The sequence below is a fragment of the Tasmannia lanceolata genome, unplaced genomic scaffold (genome assembly GCF_043159265.1).
Source record: "Tasmannia lanceolata isolate RefF3 unplaced genomic scaffold, GAP_Taslan_0.1 ptg000006l, whole genome shotgun sequence".
Classification (NCBI taxonomy): Eukaryota; Viridiplantae; Streptophyta; class Magnoliopsida; order Canellales; family Winteraceae; genus Tasmannia; species Tasmannia lanceolata.
Window position 1 is genome coordinate 17351371 of NW_027518683.1, and position 18949 is coordinate 17370319.

General features: G+C 39.4%; 1 protein-coding gene across 2 annotated transcripts; it reads right to left on the reverse strand.

Annotated features, from left to right (window-relative positions):
* Nucleotides 1-3183: 3183 nt before the first annotated feature.
* Nucleotides 3184-7917, reverse strand: LOC143879951 (protein OCTOPUS-like). Of its 2 annotated transcripts, none has more exons than XM_077382676.1 (2): nucleotides 5895-7917; nucleotides 3184-4181 (listed from the first exon to the last, which is right to left on the reverse strand). In XM_077382676.1, the coding sequence occupies exon 1, from the start codon at nucleotides 7750-7752 to the stop codon at nucleotides 5911-5913; it is 1842 nt and encodes a 613-aa protein (XP_077238791.1). In that variant the 5' UTR covers nucleotides 7753-7917; the 3' UTR covers nucleotides 3184-4181; nucleotides 5895-5910. The 2 variants fall into 2 exon arrangements, with proteins under 2 accessions (XP_077238791.1, XP_077238793.1); XM_077382678.1 differs by having other exon boundaries at nucleotides 3184-4236.
* Nucleotides 7918-18949: the final 11032 nt, after the last annotated feature.

An 18949-nucleotide genomic window follows, 5' to 3' on the forward strand; every position in this document is an offset into this window, starting at 1 on the left:
AATAACATTAAGGCCCGTCCACAACATAGGATGATCCAAGCCGTCCATGGTTTGGATAATCCTATGGAGTTGGTCGTACACTAGCATTAAGGCCCAATCGTAGGCTCCACCAATATTTTTCAAATTGAAGCGTACTGTCCACAACATAGGATGATCCAAGCCATCCATGGTTTGGATCATCCTATGGTGTGGTTCGTACCAATTTAGGCCCCATCCATATTTTTGAAAATAAAGTGTACCGTCAAGACCATAGGATGATCCAAGCCGTCCATTTGATGGGCCACAATGTAAATAGGTTGTGCCCCAAAAAATCATTTCCACAGGATGATCACAACCCTACAATCTATAGAGGTTGCATAAGATGTAGTTTCTATTTAGATCGGATGGCTACGATCAGCCTATGGAAATGATATTTTGGGACGCAACCTATTTACGTTTATGGCCCATCAAATGGACGGTTTGGATTATCCTATTTTGTGGTATGGGTGGGGCCTACATTGTTCAACGATGGGCCCACCATTCCACCAACGGTTTCAATTGGGCCCACCAACTGTTCCTGTTGTGTGTGGAGAGAGAGAGAGAGAGAGAGAGAGGTCAAATGGTGGGAAAACGTAAGCCAGCCGTCAAGGGGGAGATAGCCTACAGGGGGGAATATCAGCGCCCTTATTATATCATGCACTCATTTTTCCTTTTTCTTTGAAGAAGAAAATTGGATTAGAATAAGTGCAGAGCTCCTTACAAAACAAATACAAGGTACAGACAAAATTGAGAGAGACTTAAACAATAGGAAAATGATCAGTGATAGCTAGGACTTTATGCTAATTTGCCCAAGTTGGAAGGGAGTGCGAGAAGTAATGCAGGAATCGAAAGCGGAAACAAGAGGTTTAGAAAAGAGAAAACACTGAGAGCGAAACACACTTTAAAAAAGTATAGAGAAAATGTGTGGGAAGTCACTGAAAGTCAACAGGAAGTATATAATAAGCCACATTCGAAGCCAACGGAAGCACATGCAAAGCATAGGATTGTAATAGGTTAGGGAGTAAAGGTTAATATAGACATGGTTTTAAATTTCGACCGGTGGAGACAGACACCGAAACCCATAAAAACCGAAACAGTCATTTATTTCGACCGAAATCTCAGAACTTCGGTTGAAATTTCGGTTTTCCCGAAATTTGACCAAAATTTTTTTTAAATTTTTTTTTTTTAATATTTCACCGTAATTTTAGCCGAAATTTAATATTGAATTAATAAAATATTACTTTCGGGGTTTTGTACTAGATTTCGACCGAAATTTTAAATTTTCAAACTCCGAAACCGGTACCGAAGCCGAAATTTTAAACCTTGAATATAGATGAGGATTACAAGTAGGGTTGGCAATGGGGCGGGGCGTGGCATGACCGGATGTTGCATTCCCCGTCCCTGTCCCCGCCGGAAAGACCATTCCCCGTCCCCGCTTCTGGGATAGCGGGGAATCCTCACCCCGCGGGGAATACCTAATCCCCATCCCCGCCTCACACAAAAACCCTCACCTCAAAAAAGCTTTTTAACACCCCAAAAAAAAGAAAAAGACAAGCTGTGTTTTTGCACTTATCAAAATATGGTAGTGCCAATATTACTAGCATAAAAAAAATATTTACTGTTAACTTAAAAAACACTAAAACAATACTAAAATAAGAGGATATTGATAATGGCTTGCATATTAAAAATGGGCGGGGTGGGGTGGGGCGGGACTGGTCCACTCCATCCCCATCCCCATCCCCGGCGGGGCGGATCCCCGTTTTAGCTAGTGAAATTGCCAGCCCTAATTACAAGTAGAAAAGAAGACTCCAACTAATTAGAATTACAAATTTTAGGAATTTACAATATCAAATGTTTTTGGAAAGAGAACCTCATAATGTTTACTTGAAACTTAAGATGAGTTTTCAAGTCTAAATACACCCTTTTTAAAAAAATTTTGTTCATTCAACTTTATCAAAATGGATATTTTTTAGGAAAACATATTCACTTAAATGGGAAACATACTCTTAATTATGAGGAAATATTTCGGAAGCGTGTTTCTCCTAAATTTAGGAAGCAAGAAGATCCGAAGCGAGCTTCCCATTCAATTAGGAGGTTTCCGGTAACTCTGGTCACACCGTTGCCTACAGAAACATTTGAGAACCTCTCATAAATGGTTTCTAAAGATACCTCCAATTCAAGATGGACACAAATTACTTTTAGAGCCACCATCAAGTTAAATTTAGTTATATTCACGGGAGAGATAATCCAAGGAGGGAGATTGGATTTTTGCATTAGTTTTTTCTCCCAAACTATCGTTTGTGAGTGTTGTTTGGTGGGAAGTGAGTGCAAGAAGTGATGTGGGAAGCGAAATCGGAAAGCAAGGGCTTTAGAAATTAGAAAATGAAGGAAGCCAAAAATTAATGTTAAATAATCCAGATAAATTTTATTTGAACCTTACGAAGAGTTTTCAAATTTTAAAGCATTCTTTTTTTTAAAATACGATACCTGAACAATATTAAAAAGAAAAAACAATTTTTTTAGGAAGAAATAATCATCTAAATAGAAAACCCACTTTAATTAAGAGGAAACATGTAAGAAGCATTCCAAAGCGACGTCCCATCCAACTAGCAAGTTTCCCGTAACTATGTTGGTAAGTTCTCAATGCATTTGCCTTGGCAACAGTTTATGAATTTGGTAAATAAGATTTGATTTCCCTCGTAATCAAATTACACTTTGGGGTTGGATCCCTCAAAATGACATTATTAATCCCTTCTTAGTAATCTTGCAAAACAATAAACCAAGATATGACTGGCATGGCGACAGATGTATTCAATGTTCTTCATCAGATTTGCAATCCATCACTCTATCAAGAACCCCATCAAAACAAAAGTTTTTCTTGTAATCCTTCAACAGACCCACCATTTTATATGTTGAGTACACAGCACATTATTAGTACAGGAAACAGACCCAGAAGAAAAAAAGGTTGCAGGAACACGAAGGGTAACCTCACCCCCCACCCCCCCCCCCCCCCCCACTCACCCCACTCTGATGAATAAAATCGCCTCCTTTAACATTATTCGTTAAGTTTTAAAGGCAAAGAAAAACGTTAAAGGGCGTGAATTTATCCTCAAGCAGGGAACCATTCTCACAGAAACCGTTAAAAGGGGGGATTTTATCCGTTTAGGAGGGGGGGAGGAGGTATCATCATCTCCCAACAAGCATAACAATTGATCTCCTCTCTGCTACGGTCATCTAGCCACTGAAATTCTGCACAATTCTGAACTGCAATGTACAATACAAACTACAGAGGGATTCCTTCCTACATGGAGTGTTTAAATTGATTCAAACTCTTGGCAAGCATTGGAGCAACAGCACAGAGTTCTGAAGCCAGATGTCAAGATATTACTGAGGAGATGGATCTCAGCACACTTCTGATTTACGAAGCTTATGTCCTCAATCAATGTTCTCATTCACATTGAGATTCATGTAACTAAAGCCGTTATCCAAAAGCACGCACAGAGCTAGATCTGCCTCCTCATATAAGATTCCTCGTGTGCCTGACCTCTGACAATAACTCCAATTCCAGCATGAACATCCTTTCACAAATAAAAATAAATGTTTCTGGCCATTCTCCTATATACCCAGTGATGCTCGCAAATAATTCACGATGCCATGCCAGAATCCTATGCAATTGCATGTTTTAGTACTAGCCCATTCTAGGAAAGGAGGGAACCCCATACATAATGGACCAAGGTCTTCAGCTATCTAAGAGTCCACTGCAGCCACAACCAGTGACGGATGAAGTCTTCGGAAAAATCCTAGAAGTAACAGTCGGAATATGACATTAGAGGCGGCAAATGCCCAACAGATGGAATAGTTTGTTTTTTCCTCGCTTAGAGGGCATAGCATCAACAGTATTCCCTTACTACTAGGCAAGGCATCTAGGAATCATCCATACTCCTGGCTCTCGAAGGAATGCAACACTTGAAGAGAGCTACAATCTCAGTACTTTCAGTTCTTCTGAATCACAATCAGTGAAGGCTCTTTGGGGACCTAAATATTCCATGCAGATGTGTTTAATCCTTCATTTTGTAGATCAACTCCTTTTGACATTTAAACTTTCAGGGCAGCAAAACCATTCACATGCTTTGTCACCCAAGATGCTCCAAGACAGCTGATAACTACGAGCTTTTTCAGTGAGTCCATATCCAACTTTTTCAGCATATAATACCCTTTCTTTAAAAAAAATTCAGATAATACACATTACTAGAGCATTCAAAGACAACAGACAGCAAGCAGCAATAATGCTCTGAGTTTCAATAACACAAATATAAGAGAAGTGCATTGATGGAGTAATATAGAATAAATCTATGGTTGACGATCTTAAACCAAATATGACGCAACCTATAGCAAAAATAAAAATTGAAGAGTCGATGAGTAGCTCTTGGTTATAGATATAAAAAAGATACGTCAAATTTGGAACTAAGCAGAAAATTTCAGCTAGTAACCTTTGAATAACAACCAATCCAAGTGAATGAAACTTGCAGCAGAAAATGGATCTAATCGAGGTTGATTACAAGCATAGATCAAACTAAACTAAATCCTATAGAAATTGCCGCAAAAATCTTTGCAATCTTGGAGTTTTCTTCTCCAAGAAAATCCCATGAATATGAAATGGGTACTAGAACCATAACTAATTTTTTTATTCCAAAACATGAAAAATTGTCTCCAAAACCTAGAGCAGATACATATAGAGAGAGGAAAGAAAAGGCCAAGAAAAATTAAGAAAATGCTAAACTAAAAAGATCCTCACTTACAGCTCCCTACAAAACCATGTGAATAATGATGTACTAAAGATGTGAATAATTGTCTAACACTATGTCTGCGCACATCCCCCTTTCCAATTTCACATTTGCCTCATTTTACATTTACTGATGAAAAGATCAGGACCAACCACATATTTCAAGGAAATACATTACCAAAATTCACACATTGGGTGTTTTATCATTCATGAATTCTCATTGCAATCATTCCTAAAACAAAATCACAAAGAACTGGACCTGGGTACTATGTAAAGATCGGTAACTTAAAAGATCATCTCAGTTTTAATGTTGCATTCTTTTTGGAAGGCTCAACCTTGAATAAGTCAGCATTCTTAACAGTCTATATAGCCCGCATTTCTAGCTTTAAAAAAAAATATAGCCCCTCATTGCAATCATTCCTAAAACAAAATCACAAAGAACGGGTACCTGGGTACTATGTAAAGATCGGTAACAGTCTATATAGCCCGCATTTCTATCTTTTAAAAAAAATATAGCCCCTCATTGCAATCATTCCTAAAACAAAATCACAAAGAACTGGTACCTGGGTACTATGTAAAGATTGGTAACTTAAAAGATCATCTCAGTTTTAATGTTGCATTCTTTTTGGAAGGCTCAACCTTGAATAAGTCTGCATTCTTAACAGTCTATATAGCCCGCATTGCTATCTTTTAAAAAAAATATAGCCCACATTGCTCATTCTAGCAAATGTCAAGGACTCAAGGCATTAACATCTTCGCATAATAGCAAAGAACTGGTACCTGGGTATTCTGTAAGAGTTGACAAGTTTAAGAGATCATCACAATTTTGAAGTTGCTTTCTTGTTGGAAGGTCTCAACTTTGAATAAGTCTGCATTCTTAGTGTCTAAGTAGCCTACATTGCTCATCCACCCAAATCTCAAGGCATTACAAGCCCCATCCGTTAGGAAGAAAAATCATTACTTTCATAATTTATGCAATTACTAGTTTAACATAGCATGCTGAGCACATGAAAGACAACATTGTGACGTGCTAATCTGACCAACAGGAATAAATACATATTCATGCTTACACAAGAAAATGATAAATCAAAACCTGATGAGGTCTCTGATTAGTACAAGCGTGGCACACTCCTTGCAAAAGAATGTGAGTTCTTCGACCTACTCGTCGCACTCCTACCACTCCTCAACGGTGTCAAGTAATACCGCAAGAACCCATTATCAAGATTGCTAGGAGAATATCTTGCACTTCGATTCCGCTCCAACACAAACTCTTCTCTTTTCTTGTTGGCATTCCCATTGGCCTCTCTACTACTCATGCTACCAAATGCGCCATTATTAAAGGAATTCCTTGAACTAACACTACTATTGCTGCGAAATACCTTCCTGTTAAACACCCCTTTAGCATCACCAGTGGCCTCTCTCCGAAGCTCTGGCCAAGACTCTGAGAACGACTGCATTACATTGCTTCTACAAAACCTCTCATCATCCTCATCTTTGCTCCCTCCACGCCGGTGGATCAACCCCCAAATGTTCCATACTTTACTCCACCTCTGAGACTTCTTCAAGCCCTCAGAGCAATCATCTCTAAGGGAATTCGAGTTCGAATCCCTCAAATTCCGATTCGGGACCGAGATTTTGTTTCCATTCAAAAATTCCATTCTTTCAGGAGAGACTTTTGAGTTTGATCCTAACTTAATCTCACCAATCTCTGTAACCACACCCACTTTTCTTACTGAATTCGATCTATCAAGACTGCGCCGCTGTGAAGAAGATGAATCCAAATAGTACTCCTTTGTCTGTACCATCCCACCATCACTGACAGAATTCCTCGATTCCTCGACTGGGATCTGATGATCTGATCTTCGTACTGGAACTGAAACAGTAGCATCTTCAATATCAGAAAGTACAGGCGGTAGCCTTGGCATTGCTGTAGCCCTACCGCCGATCAAATACCCATCCCACGACGCCCTAGGCTCATCAAAAGAGTACCTTTGATCCTCAAACGAGATCCTACACGCGTCAAGAGAGAATCTAGGATCAGTATCACAAGATCTCCTTCCATAACCATAATCCGCGACCTCTGATTGTGTCTCGCGGAACCGCCTTGAGATCCCCGGCTTCCCAACCGTCTTTGTAGACCCTGACGCCATATTGATACCTCCACGTTTCTTCATCTTCTGCTTCCTCCGCCATTTCTGCAATTTCTTACTGAAAACAGATGCCGCAAGCCAAAAACTCCCTCCTGATTTCTCCACGTATGGGTTTTTGTTCTGTAAATCAAGATCTATATGATCTTTCATCGTCTTCACCTCTCCTTCTCCTCTCTCTTCCTCTTCTTCTTCTATGATTTCTTCAATTTCCTCCACAACAACACTCTCAGAAACCCTAATTTCTCCTTCCTCACTTTCTTCTTCGATTTCTTCAATTTCCTCCACAAAATCACTATCAGAAGCCCTAATTCCCTCTTCCTCACCTTCTTCCACCACCTCTTCACAAACTCCATCCGAAAACCCTAGATTTCTACTCTCAACCTCGATCTCACCATACATTTCCTTCTCTACTCTGTTCTCATCGTCTAGGTGGAAGAGCGACGAGAGAGTATTCCGAACCCTAACATCGCAGGATTTTCTCTGCGGTTCGAAAATGCCGGAAAAACGCTCGCCCTTACCGCCTGAAAACGACTTACTCCGGCGGAGCTCAGGGAAGAAGGAGGACGAGGAAGCGAGGGGTCGGGTTTTAGTATCAGTGAGTCCTTTGAAGATAGATTTGAGGACGGAGGAGGAGGTGGCGGCGGAAGAGGAGGAGGAAGGTGTCCGGCGAGTGGCGGGATCTAATCCGGCGAGACGTTCCCGGAGACATGAGGCACAGAAGCCGGTGACTTGTTGATTCGGGTGACGGTCGCAAGAGGTGAAACGAGAGGGTTGTGGTGGTGGTGGTGGTTCTAGATTCATAGTATAATCCCCACCCCTTTGTAATGCTGATGCTCATGTTCTGTTCTGTAACCAGTGGGGAGAGACTGAGAGAGAGGGATTGGGAAAAGGGTTGGGATTTTCCTTGTTTCTCGTTCGAGTTTCAAAGATTCCTATAAAAGTGAAAAAGCAAAAGTAATCACAGCCCCACCACACCTCTATAGTACTTTGTTTTCCTTTCATTCTTTCCTTGTTCTCTTTTATATTTTCTTTCTTTTTGTTTTTACAATTTCTTTTTGAAGCTTTTTGTGTGTGTTTTATGAGGTTATCCGGGATTTTGTTGATAGAGGTGAGGTGTTTTGGCTTTGTCTTTTTCTTCTTTTAAAAGTATATTAATGGACCATTGTTATGATTTTTTTCTAAGAAAAGCCTAAGTCCTTTGGGCCTACTTGAGGTATTTTAGATAATAAGATCATATCTTACTAGATCTGGTATATTTAGTAGTTAGGATAGAGTACGACGCTATTTTGATTAGGATAATCTTGATTTAGCAATTTCTATGTTTATCTCCATATATTTCTATGTTTAGCTTTAAGGTCTTTATGTTATGTTGATGAAAGGAATGAAGAAATTTGTTACTGAAATTGTGTCTTGTGCGAAGGATGATTGATCCTTCCCTCGAAGTGGATCAAGAGGCTGATCTTCCCTTTGAGAAGATCAAATTCATTGCGAACCGATTACGTTCGTAACAAGCTATGTTGACACGATCTTGTCTGTTGATAAGACCAGGGAACACAATTCTCTCTTGTTGTTTTTGGTTCCTCTTTGATTAGATGATTCTAGCTTCCTAATTTTTAAGGTCTTATTTAACCGTACAAGACCCATACTCATCCCCCATATTGGAGAGCACACTGGTTCCAACGTGCCGTCCCATCCCTAGCTCGTGAGACACAGAACCTACCATATAACCACTCATCTCGGCTTTTGAGCACTTCATTTCTTGCTCATATCCCGTCTGTTGCCTCGTTTGATTTGAATGTCAAAGGGTTTCCCCGAGTTCTGACTCCGAGTATTCATGACCAATGTCACGAAGACGAGCCGACCACCTTTCTACCAAAGCTAGACCGAGAGGGACCGATCCAAGCACTAGGTTAGATCCACGTAGTAAAACCGATATACCAGGAATGTCTCCTAGTTAATCATTGATTGTCTTCAGATGTGTCACGCTGTCTCCTCCTATAAAATCCAAGCCAAAAACCACAAAAGGCGGTTTTTTCTTGGATACCGAATGATGCGTTTTCTATCACTCTCTTTCTATACTGGTAATGTCACTCCCTGCCACTAATCTAAGATACGTAGTTGACAACCAAACACTACTTACTACTATTCAGTAAGGTAAGTTCCACGTAGATCTAATTTTTGTCTCTTCTATTTTGACTGCTTACACCACTACTCTTTGAGGTAAATACCTGCAACCAACTAGAGTTTTCACCAACAAATCCCAAGATGGAGTGTCCCTTCGGCAAGGGACCAGGAGCACCTAGTCAGCTCATGATGATCCACTAGATCAGTGATCTCGATTGTACATACAAAAATTGCCCCATGTGAGACAGATAATAAGAATGAGACTCTTTTTCTAATGATCTATCGTTGGGCCCCACTTGTGACTTGTGCCATATGGAATGTGATTCTTTCAGATGATCCTAGCCCTTGATCCATAAGACCTCGCTTAGGATCCTACAAAGCATTGCTAATCGTAGAAATGAGAAGCTTGTCTCGCATGAGATTGAGACCACCTACAGAGCTCTTATCAGCTTTTTCTAAAGAGTAAAGCTAGGGAAACCGAGAGTAGGACCTAAAAGAAGACCCAACAAATTGATTCTTGCCACAGCATGCCAGTGCGAAATCCCTTAGATTTAGGAAAATCAAGAAAAAATTAATTTTTTTTTGGCATTTTCTCAATGCAGGTCCCATACTCGGTGGTACTCTCGGTCTCCATATCAATTTCCCCTTTTTTTTTTTAATTGTAAAATCATATAACAACTATTTAGAATGTTGTAAAATACAGATAATGGGCCCCACGAAGAAAAGCCGACTGCGCCCGTTGGATATCTGATCATTCAATTATCAGTTTCCAATTAGATTGTTAAAAACAAAATGAACGGTTCACGTTTAATGAGCAAAAACTCAATTTGATCATTTTCTATGATTCTTTTCTTTGCCATAGATGATGAATTCGCAACCCCTGTTGGATAATTCGCAGTTGTTAAAGTCTGCCACATCAACTTAAGTTAAAGTGGTGTGAATTATCCTATAGGGGGTGCGAATTTATCTTCACACTATTTTTGTTAGACTATAAAAAAAAGGGGGAAATAAGGAGAGAGAGAGGTCCTAAAGCGAAGTTCTGTCTCTCATCGGCTACTTTTGTTTCTTTGTCATTGTTTTTAGGGTTTGTCTTTCTAGGGTTTTGTTTGTGTTGTGGAGTGGAGAGAAAATAAGCTTATAAAAAGCGATATAAAGTAAGCGACATAGATTCTCTCATGGGCCCTTCAAACCACAACCCTCATTAATTTTCTCTACCATTGTCCCTCTCTCATTAATGTTGGCATTACACCATCTTTTTATAGAGTAATTATATGATGAAAGGGCCTACAAACACGTAAAGCTGGTACCCTTGATATTTGATCCAATTAATGTTGGCATTACCATCTTTAGACCTCGTAAACGAGGTAACCTGCGCGGGTACGGGTAAGAAATACCGGCGCAGGTACGGGTAGCCTTTCATGAACCCGGAACCCACCCGGGGAGGTACGGGTATACCCGCGGGTAACCCAGCAAATTTAAAGAAGAAATTATATATACATTTACCAAAAGAAATTATATGATAAATGGGTGTATGGACACATAAAGGTGGTACGATGGATGTACAAGCCTTGATATTTAATCGAACAGCAGCTTCTTAATAAGTCAGCTGTTGTTGGATCAAATATCAAGGATGGGATGATGAGTACATGTTTATCCGCCCATTCATCATACAATTTTTCATTTACTTTGACAAGTGTTTGTTTTGGTACAACTAAAGATACCAGTCACATAGTCTGTTTGCTTCGACTTGTTTTGTTGGCCCACTCACATAGTCTATTTTTTACTGTTTAGTGTTTAGGCCTTAAGAATAAAAAGTTGAAAACCGAATGGCGGGTAACCCGCGGGCACCTGCGGGCACCAACGCCCGACCCAAACCCACCCGCGGGTCATGGGTAAAGGTATTTTGTTTTTTACAGGTAATGAAATTGGTACCCATACCTCTGCGGGCCGGGTGTACCAGCGGGTACGGGTCCCATTTTGCCAGGTCTAACCATCTTTTTATAGAGTAATTATATGATGAAAGGGCCTACAAACACGTAAAGCTGACACCCTTGATATTTGATCCAACATCAGCTTCTCAACAGGTTTGTACGCCCTTTCATCGTATAATTTCTTTGTACGCCCTTTCATCGTATAATTTCTCTGTTTTATAATGGGGTGAGCTCATCTTGTCTTTTATTACTTAATCGGATGTCAAAGGCTATTACAATTCCCAAAACGCTTCGGGCATCCAATCAAAAAGAAAAGACCAGGTGAGTTTGCCCATTATAAAGACCATGGTCCTCCGAATATTAATAGCAAAATAAATATATGCATGATTATTAATATATGTTTGATGAGGCTAGAGCTATGAGAGATGGTCTTCATTATTATGCTCCTTTAAGTATATGTGAGGTTTCTTTTTTCTCACTACTATGGAATGAGTATTAGTGTGTTGGATGAGGCTAGAGCTATGAGAGATGGTCTTCGTTTAAAAAAATATGTGATGTATCTTGTCCTTGTCAACATTACCAATGGTAAAAACATATTCTATTGGTATGTACATTATATTCTAAAAGAGACGAGAGATGTATTATCTACTGTGAATTTTATTATTACTCAATTTTCAGGGAAGGTAATCTTATTGTGTACATGATTGTGACACCAACTCTAATGAAGTTTTTTTTTTGGGAATGAGCTACCGCCAAGAACTCTAGAATTGTTAGATGCTACTAATTATGTATTCCTTGTATTTGCACTAAATAAATATTGTTTTTGTTTCTTTGTTAAGGGTTTAAGGGGGTTTTCTTTCGTCTTCTTGTTGTATCTTGTTGGGTTATGTCCTCCTCTTGTAACTTTTTCTTCCTTATCAATAAAATTTAAGGTGTTGCCGTGGGTTCCTAGATAAATTCGGGGTTGATAAAATAAAAAAAAATCTTTTTAAAAACATTTTATCTTGAGAAACTATAACATCACAACCATGTTTTGATATTTGCACGAATCCATCTTGTCTTTTATTATTTAAAGAGTTGTCAAAGGTCATTAAAGTTCCCAAAAAGCTTTCACAAGTCAATTAAAAAAGAAAAGACAAGCTAGGCATGTGCAATTATTAAACATGGTTGTGCTGATCTCATCTCGCTTCATATTTTGTCTTCTTTTTTTCCATTCATTTCCTGTTTTTTTTTTTTTTTTTTTCTTTTTTAGAAGGAAAGCAAAAGTTTTACTAAGATAATCCATGGGGTCTATTACCTATGTGCATTTTATTTAGGCTACTGATATTTGCACTACTGTGCTTTAATAATTGCACAAATTCAGCTTGTCTGTTCTTTTTATCCGGCTTCTGAGGGCTTTTTAGGAACTATAATAGTAACCTTTGACAGTTGTTTAAATGATAAATGACAAGATTAGTTAGTGAGATTATCAAGGTAGTGCCAACACCAATAGCATTTCTATCTAACTTCATCGTCGCCATCATTTTATTTATTTGGTTTTGGTTGGTTGTGATTCATAGTTAATATAATGACATTTTCTATATGGTGTGTGCACCTGAAGACCAGTATTTTTAAGAAATTACTATGGGTCCACCTCACAAGATGATCCAAACCATTCATTTATTGGGCCACATCGTATGATGTGCAGTCCCTTTAATGGTCTACACTGGTTGGATGATAGTGATTAGTGACTCGAGTGAAATAGAGTAGAGAGGAGTGTTTCATACTGACCCATCCGTGTGAATCCCAAGGCTGTTCAAGTTTCTTTTCTATGCCTGTCTCTACTCTCTTTTCAGTCTTTTGTTCTCTTTCTCTTACTTTTTCCACGGGTGTCTGGCATTTTAACAATCCTTTACTATTGAACGGGTGTCTTACTTTTTCCACGGGTGTCTGGCATTTTAACAATCCTTTACTATTGAACGGGTGTCTTACTTTTTCCACGGGTGTCTGCATTTTAAAGGCTAGGCACTTGTGCCGTTTGATAATTGTACTAACTCACCTTGTCTTTTAATATTGAACCAGCTGTCAATGGTTATCGTTATTTCTAAAAAAGTTCTCGGACGCAAATTTAGAAAGAAAAGACAAGGTGAGTTGTTGCAAATATCAAAACACTGTAGTGCTTATATCAGTAGCCTTTGTTTAATGTTGATTTGTCTTTTGAAGATTTTTGCCATGCCATTTGGCTTTTCCTCTCTTTTCATTCTTTCTCTCTCTTTTTGTGGTGGTTCTCACCAGGGGGGGGGGGGGTGGTGGTGGAAATATCATCTCCCTATGTGAAAAATTGATATTTTGTAGGGGGTGTGGCCTAACAGACCAGTATTTTTTAAAACTTACTGTACGTACTGCTCTATAGGATGATCCAAACCGTCCATTTGATGGGCCACAACGTAATTAGTTTGTGTCCTAAAAGTCATTACCATAGGATGATCCTAACTCTCGGATGTAGATCCGAGAGTTTTAGACACAACCTATTTACGTTGCGGCCCGCCAAATGGACTGTTTGGATCATCCTATGGAATGGGTCGTAGAGTACTTTCGAAAAATACTGGACTAAATTGCCACACACCATATAAAAACTTGTGAAAATTAAGGGAGTTAATACTCTCCCATACTATAAAGCGCACACATAGAAAGACATTCTGAGTGACTTGTGATTGGGCCCATGTATACGTGGCTATAATGATTTAGTTCATTTATTTTGACGGGTCCTCTTTTTTGACATTCCATAGTCCAAAATTGCACTCATCATATGATTCGGTTGTCGGACACAAGCTGCTGGCGTGGGGTCACGGGGGACATTGCTTCTATATTCCTTGTTTTTTTTTCTTCTGTATTTCTTAAACTTTTCATCCATGGACCCTGAAGTATCCATTTGGTTGCACCAAAAATTTGGTAAATCAAAGTAAAAGTACATATTTTCCTTTTCCTAGCATTGTTTGGTTGACATTTTCTATTCACATGACAATACTTTGTCTCACTTGAATTTTCCGAATACAAGACTTTTTTACTATTTGGCTTTCCTCTCAAATCAAGGGGAAAAAGAAAGTAGAGAAATAGGAAGACTTTTTTACTGTTTGGCTTTCCTCTCAAATCAAGGGGAAAAAGAAAGTAGAGAAATAGGAATCTATGAGAAATTATACGGTGCCCGCCCATGAAGTCTCATGCGGGTGTAAAGATAAAAGTGCTACCCTTGATGTTTAATCCAAACAACGGACTCTTAAAAAGCTGGCTACTGCTGGATCAAATATCAAGGGTGATACCGCCTGCACGGGACTTCACACTCGGCCACCATATAAAAAAACCCATATCCCTTTCCTCCTACTTCTATATTACGTGCATCGAAAATGGAAGGGATGTTTGGTATCCCTGTGAAAAAAGAAAGTTAAATGACATCATTTTCATTTTCCAGGGATGTTTGGTATCCTCATTCTATTTTCTTTGCCTGAAAGAAATGTTTGGATGTGCAAAAAAAAAGGTTTTTGGTCAAAAAGTATTCTATTTCTGAAGTTCTTTTATGGATTCTTTTTTCTTGGAAAGTTTTTTTTACTGCATAGTTCACATCTTTCAATTTTCTAGAATTTTAAATTCTATTGTTTAGCTAATAATGGGACTTGCACTACAATATGGTGCAAATGAGTAGCTATATGCAATTCATATACATCCACATTAACAATCCTTTGATGTTTCACATACATCAAAGCATTTCATTGTAGAGAAATCCTAGGGAATATAGAGTTTGGCATGTTACTAAAGGAAGACAAGACATAAAAGCACACAAGGGGGTTAATTCCAAGGCACAGCTTAGGGATTTACAAATATATCAAAGAGGTCATTGGTTGGGTTTTTCAATTGCTTGAGAACTACATCATTCAAGCCATGCCTTGGAGTTTACAAAGGAGGGGCCTCTCACATGAGGATAATATTATTGTAAAGTTACAATGAATTTGCTAGGGAATCATCACTCTATTTACACAAAAGGATCAAAGTAGTTTTGGGTGGAAAAGAAAATAGTTCTCCTGCTTTTCTCTTTTCCCCCTTTTTTCTTCTTCCTCTTTTTTGTGATAAAGAGAAGTGCCAAATCACTTAATTCTGTTTTGAAAATAAGTACAAAGAAAGAGTCTTTGTACTCTTTTAAGAGAAGGTTATTTAGTGCACCCTTGCTTTATTACACTTTTAAGAGTCTCAGCACTCTATAGGCATGTTTGGCTACCATTAAAAAATATTTCATGGAATATTCGATGGTCTAATTGTGAAAGGGGAGCTGAGGAGGGAAGTGGAGAGACTTGGAAGGCCAGAGTGCAGAGAACATGAAAAATCTCTAAAAAACAGTGGGAAAAAAAAATACACTACTTCAGATTGATTTATTTTTCCTGTTTTTCGGTGGCTTTCCATGCTCCCATCACTCCCCTCTATCAAGTCTCTCTCCCCTCTGCCCATTTCTCACAACTGGCCCCATTTCCATGGATCATTTTTTCATGGTTGCCAAACATGCCCCAATCGATAGGCTTTATATTTCAGTCTGTGTTCATTTGAATATTTTGGCCTTTTGGGCACGGGACGACTATATTAGTTGAGAATAAAGGAGGAATGCTTCAGTACGGCATACCCGCGCTACAGGTGCAACTTGGGTCGGGTTGAGGCCAACCCTAGCCCAACTGCATTCCCTCAACCCTTCCCCAATCCAACCCGAGATTCAGGTCGAGGCTTGTCAACCGTAACCCAACCCATCTAACATGTTTTGTCCAAATCGAATCGAGTTGAGTCGGGTTGGGTTTGGGTTCACCTAAGGCCAAACATAAAAATACAAGAAAAAAAAAAAACATGACCCTAAGGAAATCATAACAAAATTAGAAGACAGAGGTCGGGCCAGGTTGGATTTCCAAGGCCTCAACCCTAAGCCAACCCAAAATTAAATTGGGTTGGCTTTTCCCAACCCTAACCCAACTAGGGGTGCAACTCGGGTGGTGCAACTCGGGTCAGGTTGGATCGGGTTGAGGCCAACCTGAACCCGACCCGACCAACCATTTGCAAAACCTAACCCTACCATAGGAACCCTTTTTACCAACCCGAACCCGACCCAACCCGAGATTTTAAGCTTAAAAAATAAAAAAAATATTAAAAATGTCGGGTTGACTCGGGTCGGGTTGCCCAAGCCCTCAACCCGAACCCTACTCGAACTCAACCCGGGTTGAGAAAACTCAACCTGAACCCGACCCGAACTCAACCCAACCCAACTTTTGTCCTGGTTGAACCCGTCGGGTTCAGGTTGAGCCCGCCCAAGTTGCACCCCTAAACCCAACCCAACCCCAGGAAATGCCAACCCAACCCGAGCAAAAATCAGGTTGAACCTGTCGGGTTCTGGTTGAGCCCGACCCATGTAGAATCCCTAACCACCACACGAAATCATTGCAATAAAGTGACTCACCCCCAAGAATTAGGGGCCTATCCTTTGGTTGATCTAGACTGTTCCATCACATAGTGTTATGTTAGATCTCTAATGGAATAAAATTTGCATCAATCGGACAATCTTATTATCCATTTAATACGTACGTTTTGTGTAATTTCAAACCATCCACATTTAACGACTAAGATAACACGTTTAACGACTAAGATAGCATTTGATTAGATAAATCGGTGCTATTTTGTGCCAGTGCTTATGAGATGAACGGTCCAAATGATCAAGCAAAGCTGGGATAGTATCACCTTCTATTTGATAACATGTGAGCACCCATGTTAGTAGGGCTGCAACTCGAGCCGGGTTTTACCCGACCCGAAAATAGCCTGGGTTGGGTTCAAGTTTCATGGGTTTCGGGTCGAGCCGGGTTGAGCATTCAAAAGCCCGCATGAATCTCGGGTCGAGCCGGGTTTGAAGGGGCCCGACCCGACCCGACCCGAGTTACATAAGTTATAATATGTACATTTCTTTCTATTGTTAGTTAAAAGTTAAAAGTGAAAACCCACACACCCACTGTTATTGCGTGTGAGTGTAATTTCTGCTTCTATGAGTTGAGTTGATTCAAGTGTTTGCTTCAGCATTGTTTGATTGTAATTACAACATTGTTTGATTCAAGTGTAATGTGAGTGTAATTACATCATTGTTTGATTCAAGTGTAATGTGAGTGTAATTTCTGCTTCTATGAGTTGAGTTGCCTTGCCAAACAAGAATTTTCCTTAAAATATTGCATCAACATGAAAAGACCCGACCCGACTCGAGATTTATCATGAGTAGGGCCGGGTTTGGGAATCGTGGGTTTTCCGAAAAAAAACCCGACCCGACCCGACCCGAGATATTTCTCGGGTAGGGTTGGGTTCTCCAAAACCTGACCCGCCCGACCCGAGTTGCAGCCCTACATGTTAGCATACATTTATCCCAACAATCTCCACCTAATCCTCCACTTTACTAGAGGCACAATGTAAAACAAAAATGAGTAAATAAATTAAAGAAATAACATGAAGAACGACCAAATAAATTAAAGAAACAACATGAACAACAAAAACATTTTAAAACTATCTCACCATGAAACAACCAACAGAAATCACCAAAATCCCACAGCATGAGGTAGTCGAGACTCAACCATATCATATAGAATTCTACTACGAAATGTCCTCCATGGGCATGTTGTTCTGTGGGTGGTTGCTGATCAAACTCTTCCTTAAATGGTGATCGATACCGTTGATTTGATGGGCCTCTGTCATGTTTTTTCTCCCCTATAAAAATAGAATTCTCATTGGTTTGTTGAAGGCTATGATATAGTTAACAATTAAGCTTTTTTCTGTGGAAGACAATTTTCATGACCCTTTGATGAGGATAGGGTAATTTTGTTGCTGCGTGACAGCATGAGTGCATGACAATGGAAGCCCACTAGATCAATTAACCAAATCGATAGGAAATGATATATTGGTCCCTTTTTTACCTGGGACAGCCCCATCTAGTGTAAAGGACTAAAGGAGTAGTCATAAACATGGTTTAAAATTTCGGTTTCGGTAACCGTTTCGGACATTCGGAAACCCGAAATTTTGTAATGTTTTTTTTTTTAAATAAAAATTGCATTTTCTTGAAATTTCGGGCCGAAATTTGGTAAATGGCGAAATATTTAATTTCGCCAAATACCCAAATACCGGTTTCGGTCCCCATAGAAATCCAAAATTTCGGATTTCGGTCAAAATTTAAAACCATGGTCATAAATGCACTAGAGGGGCTGTCCCAAATAAAAACAAGAGGGGCGAATGTATCACATCCCAATATCCATACAGATTTGCCCCTAGATCAACCGCCCCATATCACCACAAAGTCATGCTACCTGCATTGTGGGCAAATAAATGCCAACGAGGGCATGTTTGGCAACCATGAAAAAAAATATCATGGAATCCCTACTTACCCACCCTTAAGAAAGGACCAAAGAGAGGTGGTGAGAGAGTAATTTGAGAGGATACCGGGTGAGAAGCGGTTGGTATGGGGCTGAAAAATAGATAAAAAAAATTTCCTCGTTGAGAATAGATTTTTCTTTTTCTCTGTTTTTCATCCCCTTCTCATGCTCCCCACACACTACATCTCAAATATCTCTTTTCTTCTGCATTCTATGCATCTTTTCACACCATGTAAATAGGGACCATGAAATTTTTTATGTATGCCCTAAAAGAGAGCATTTATTTGATTTGAACTACCAAGGAAAAATTTAGAAGAAATATGGGTACCAAGTATTTTGGTCACTGAGATTTTTACCTTTCATTGATGTTTACGTAGCTATGGGTACTCACTGCGATTTTTACCTTTCATTGCCTTCACACTGAGATGATAGGAATGAAAGAAAGATGGGAGTTTTATTCTAAGAACCAATACCAAAGTTGTGTGAATTGAAGGTTGTTTTTTGACGTGCAAATTTTATGTGTGCATTGATACGGCG

Bases quoted from the DNA above. Each gene is read 5' to 3' on its own strand.
- LOC143879951 (XM_077382676.1), bottom strand. From the start codon at position 7,752: ATGAATCTAGAACCACCACCACCACCACAACCCTCTCGTTTCACCTCT.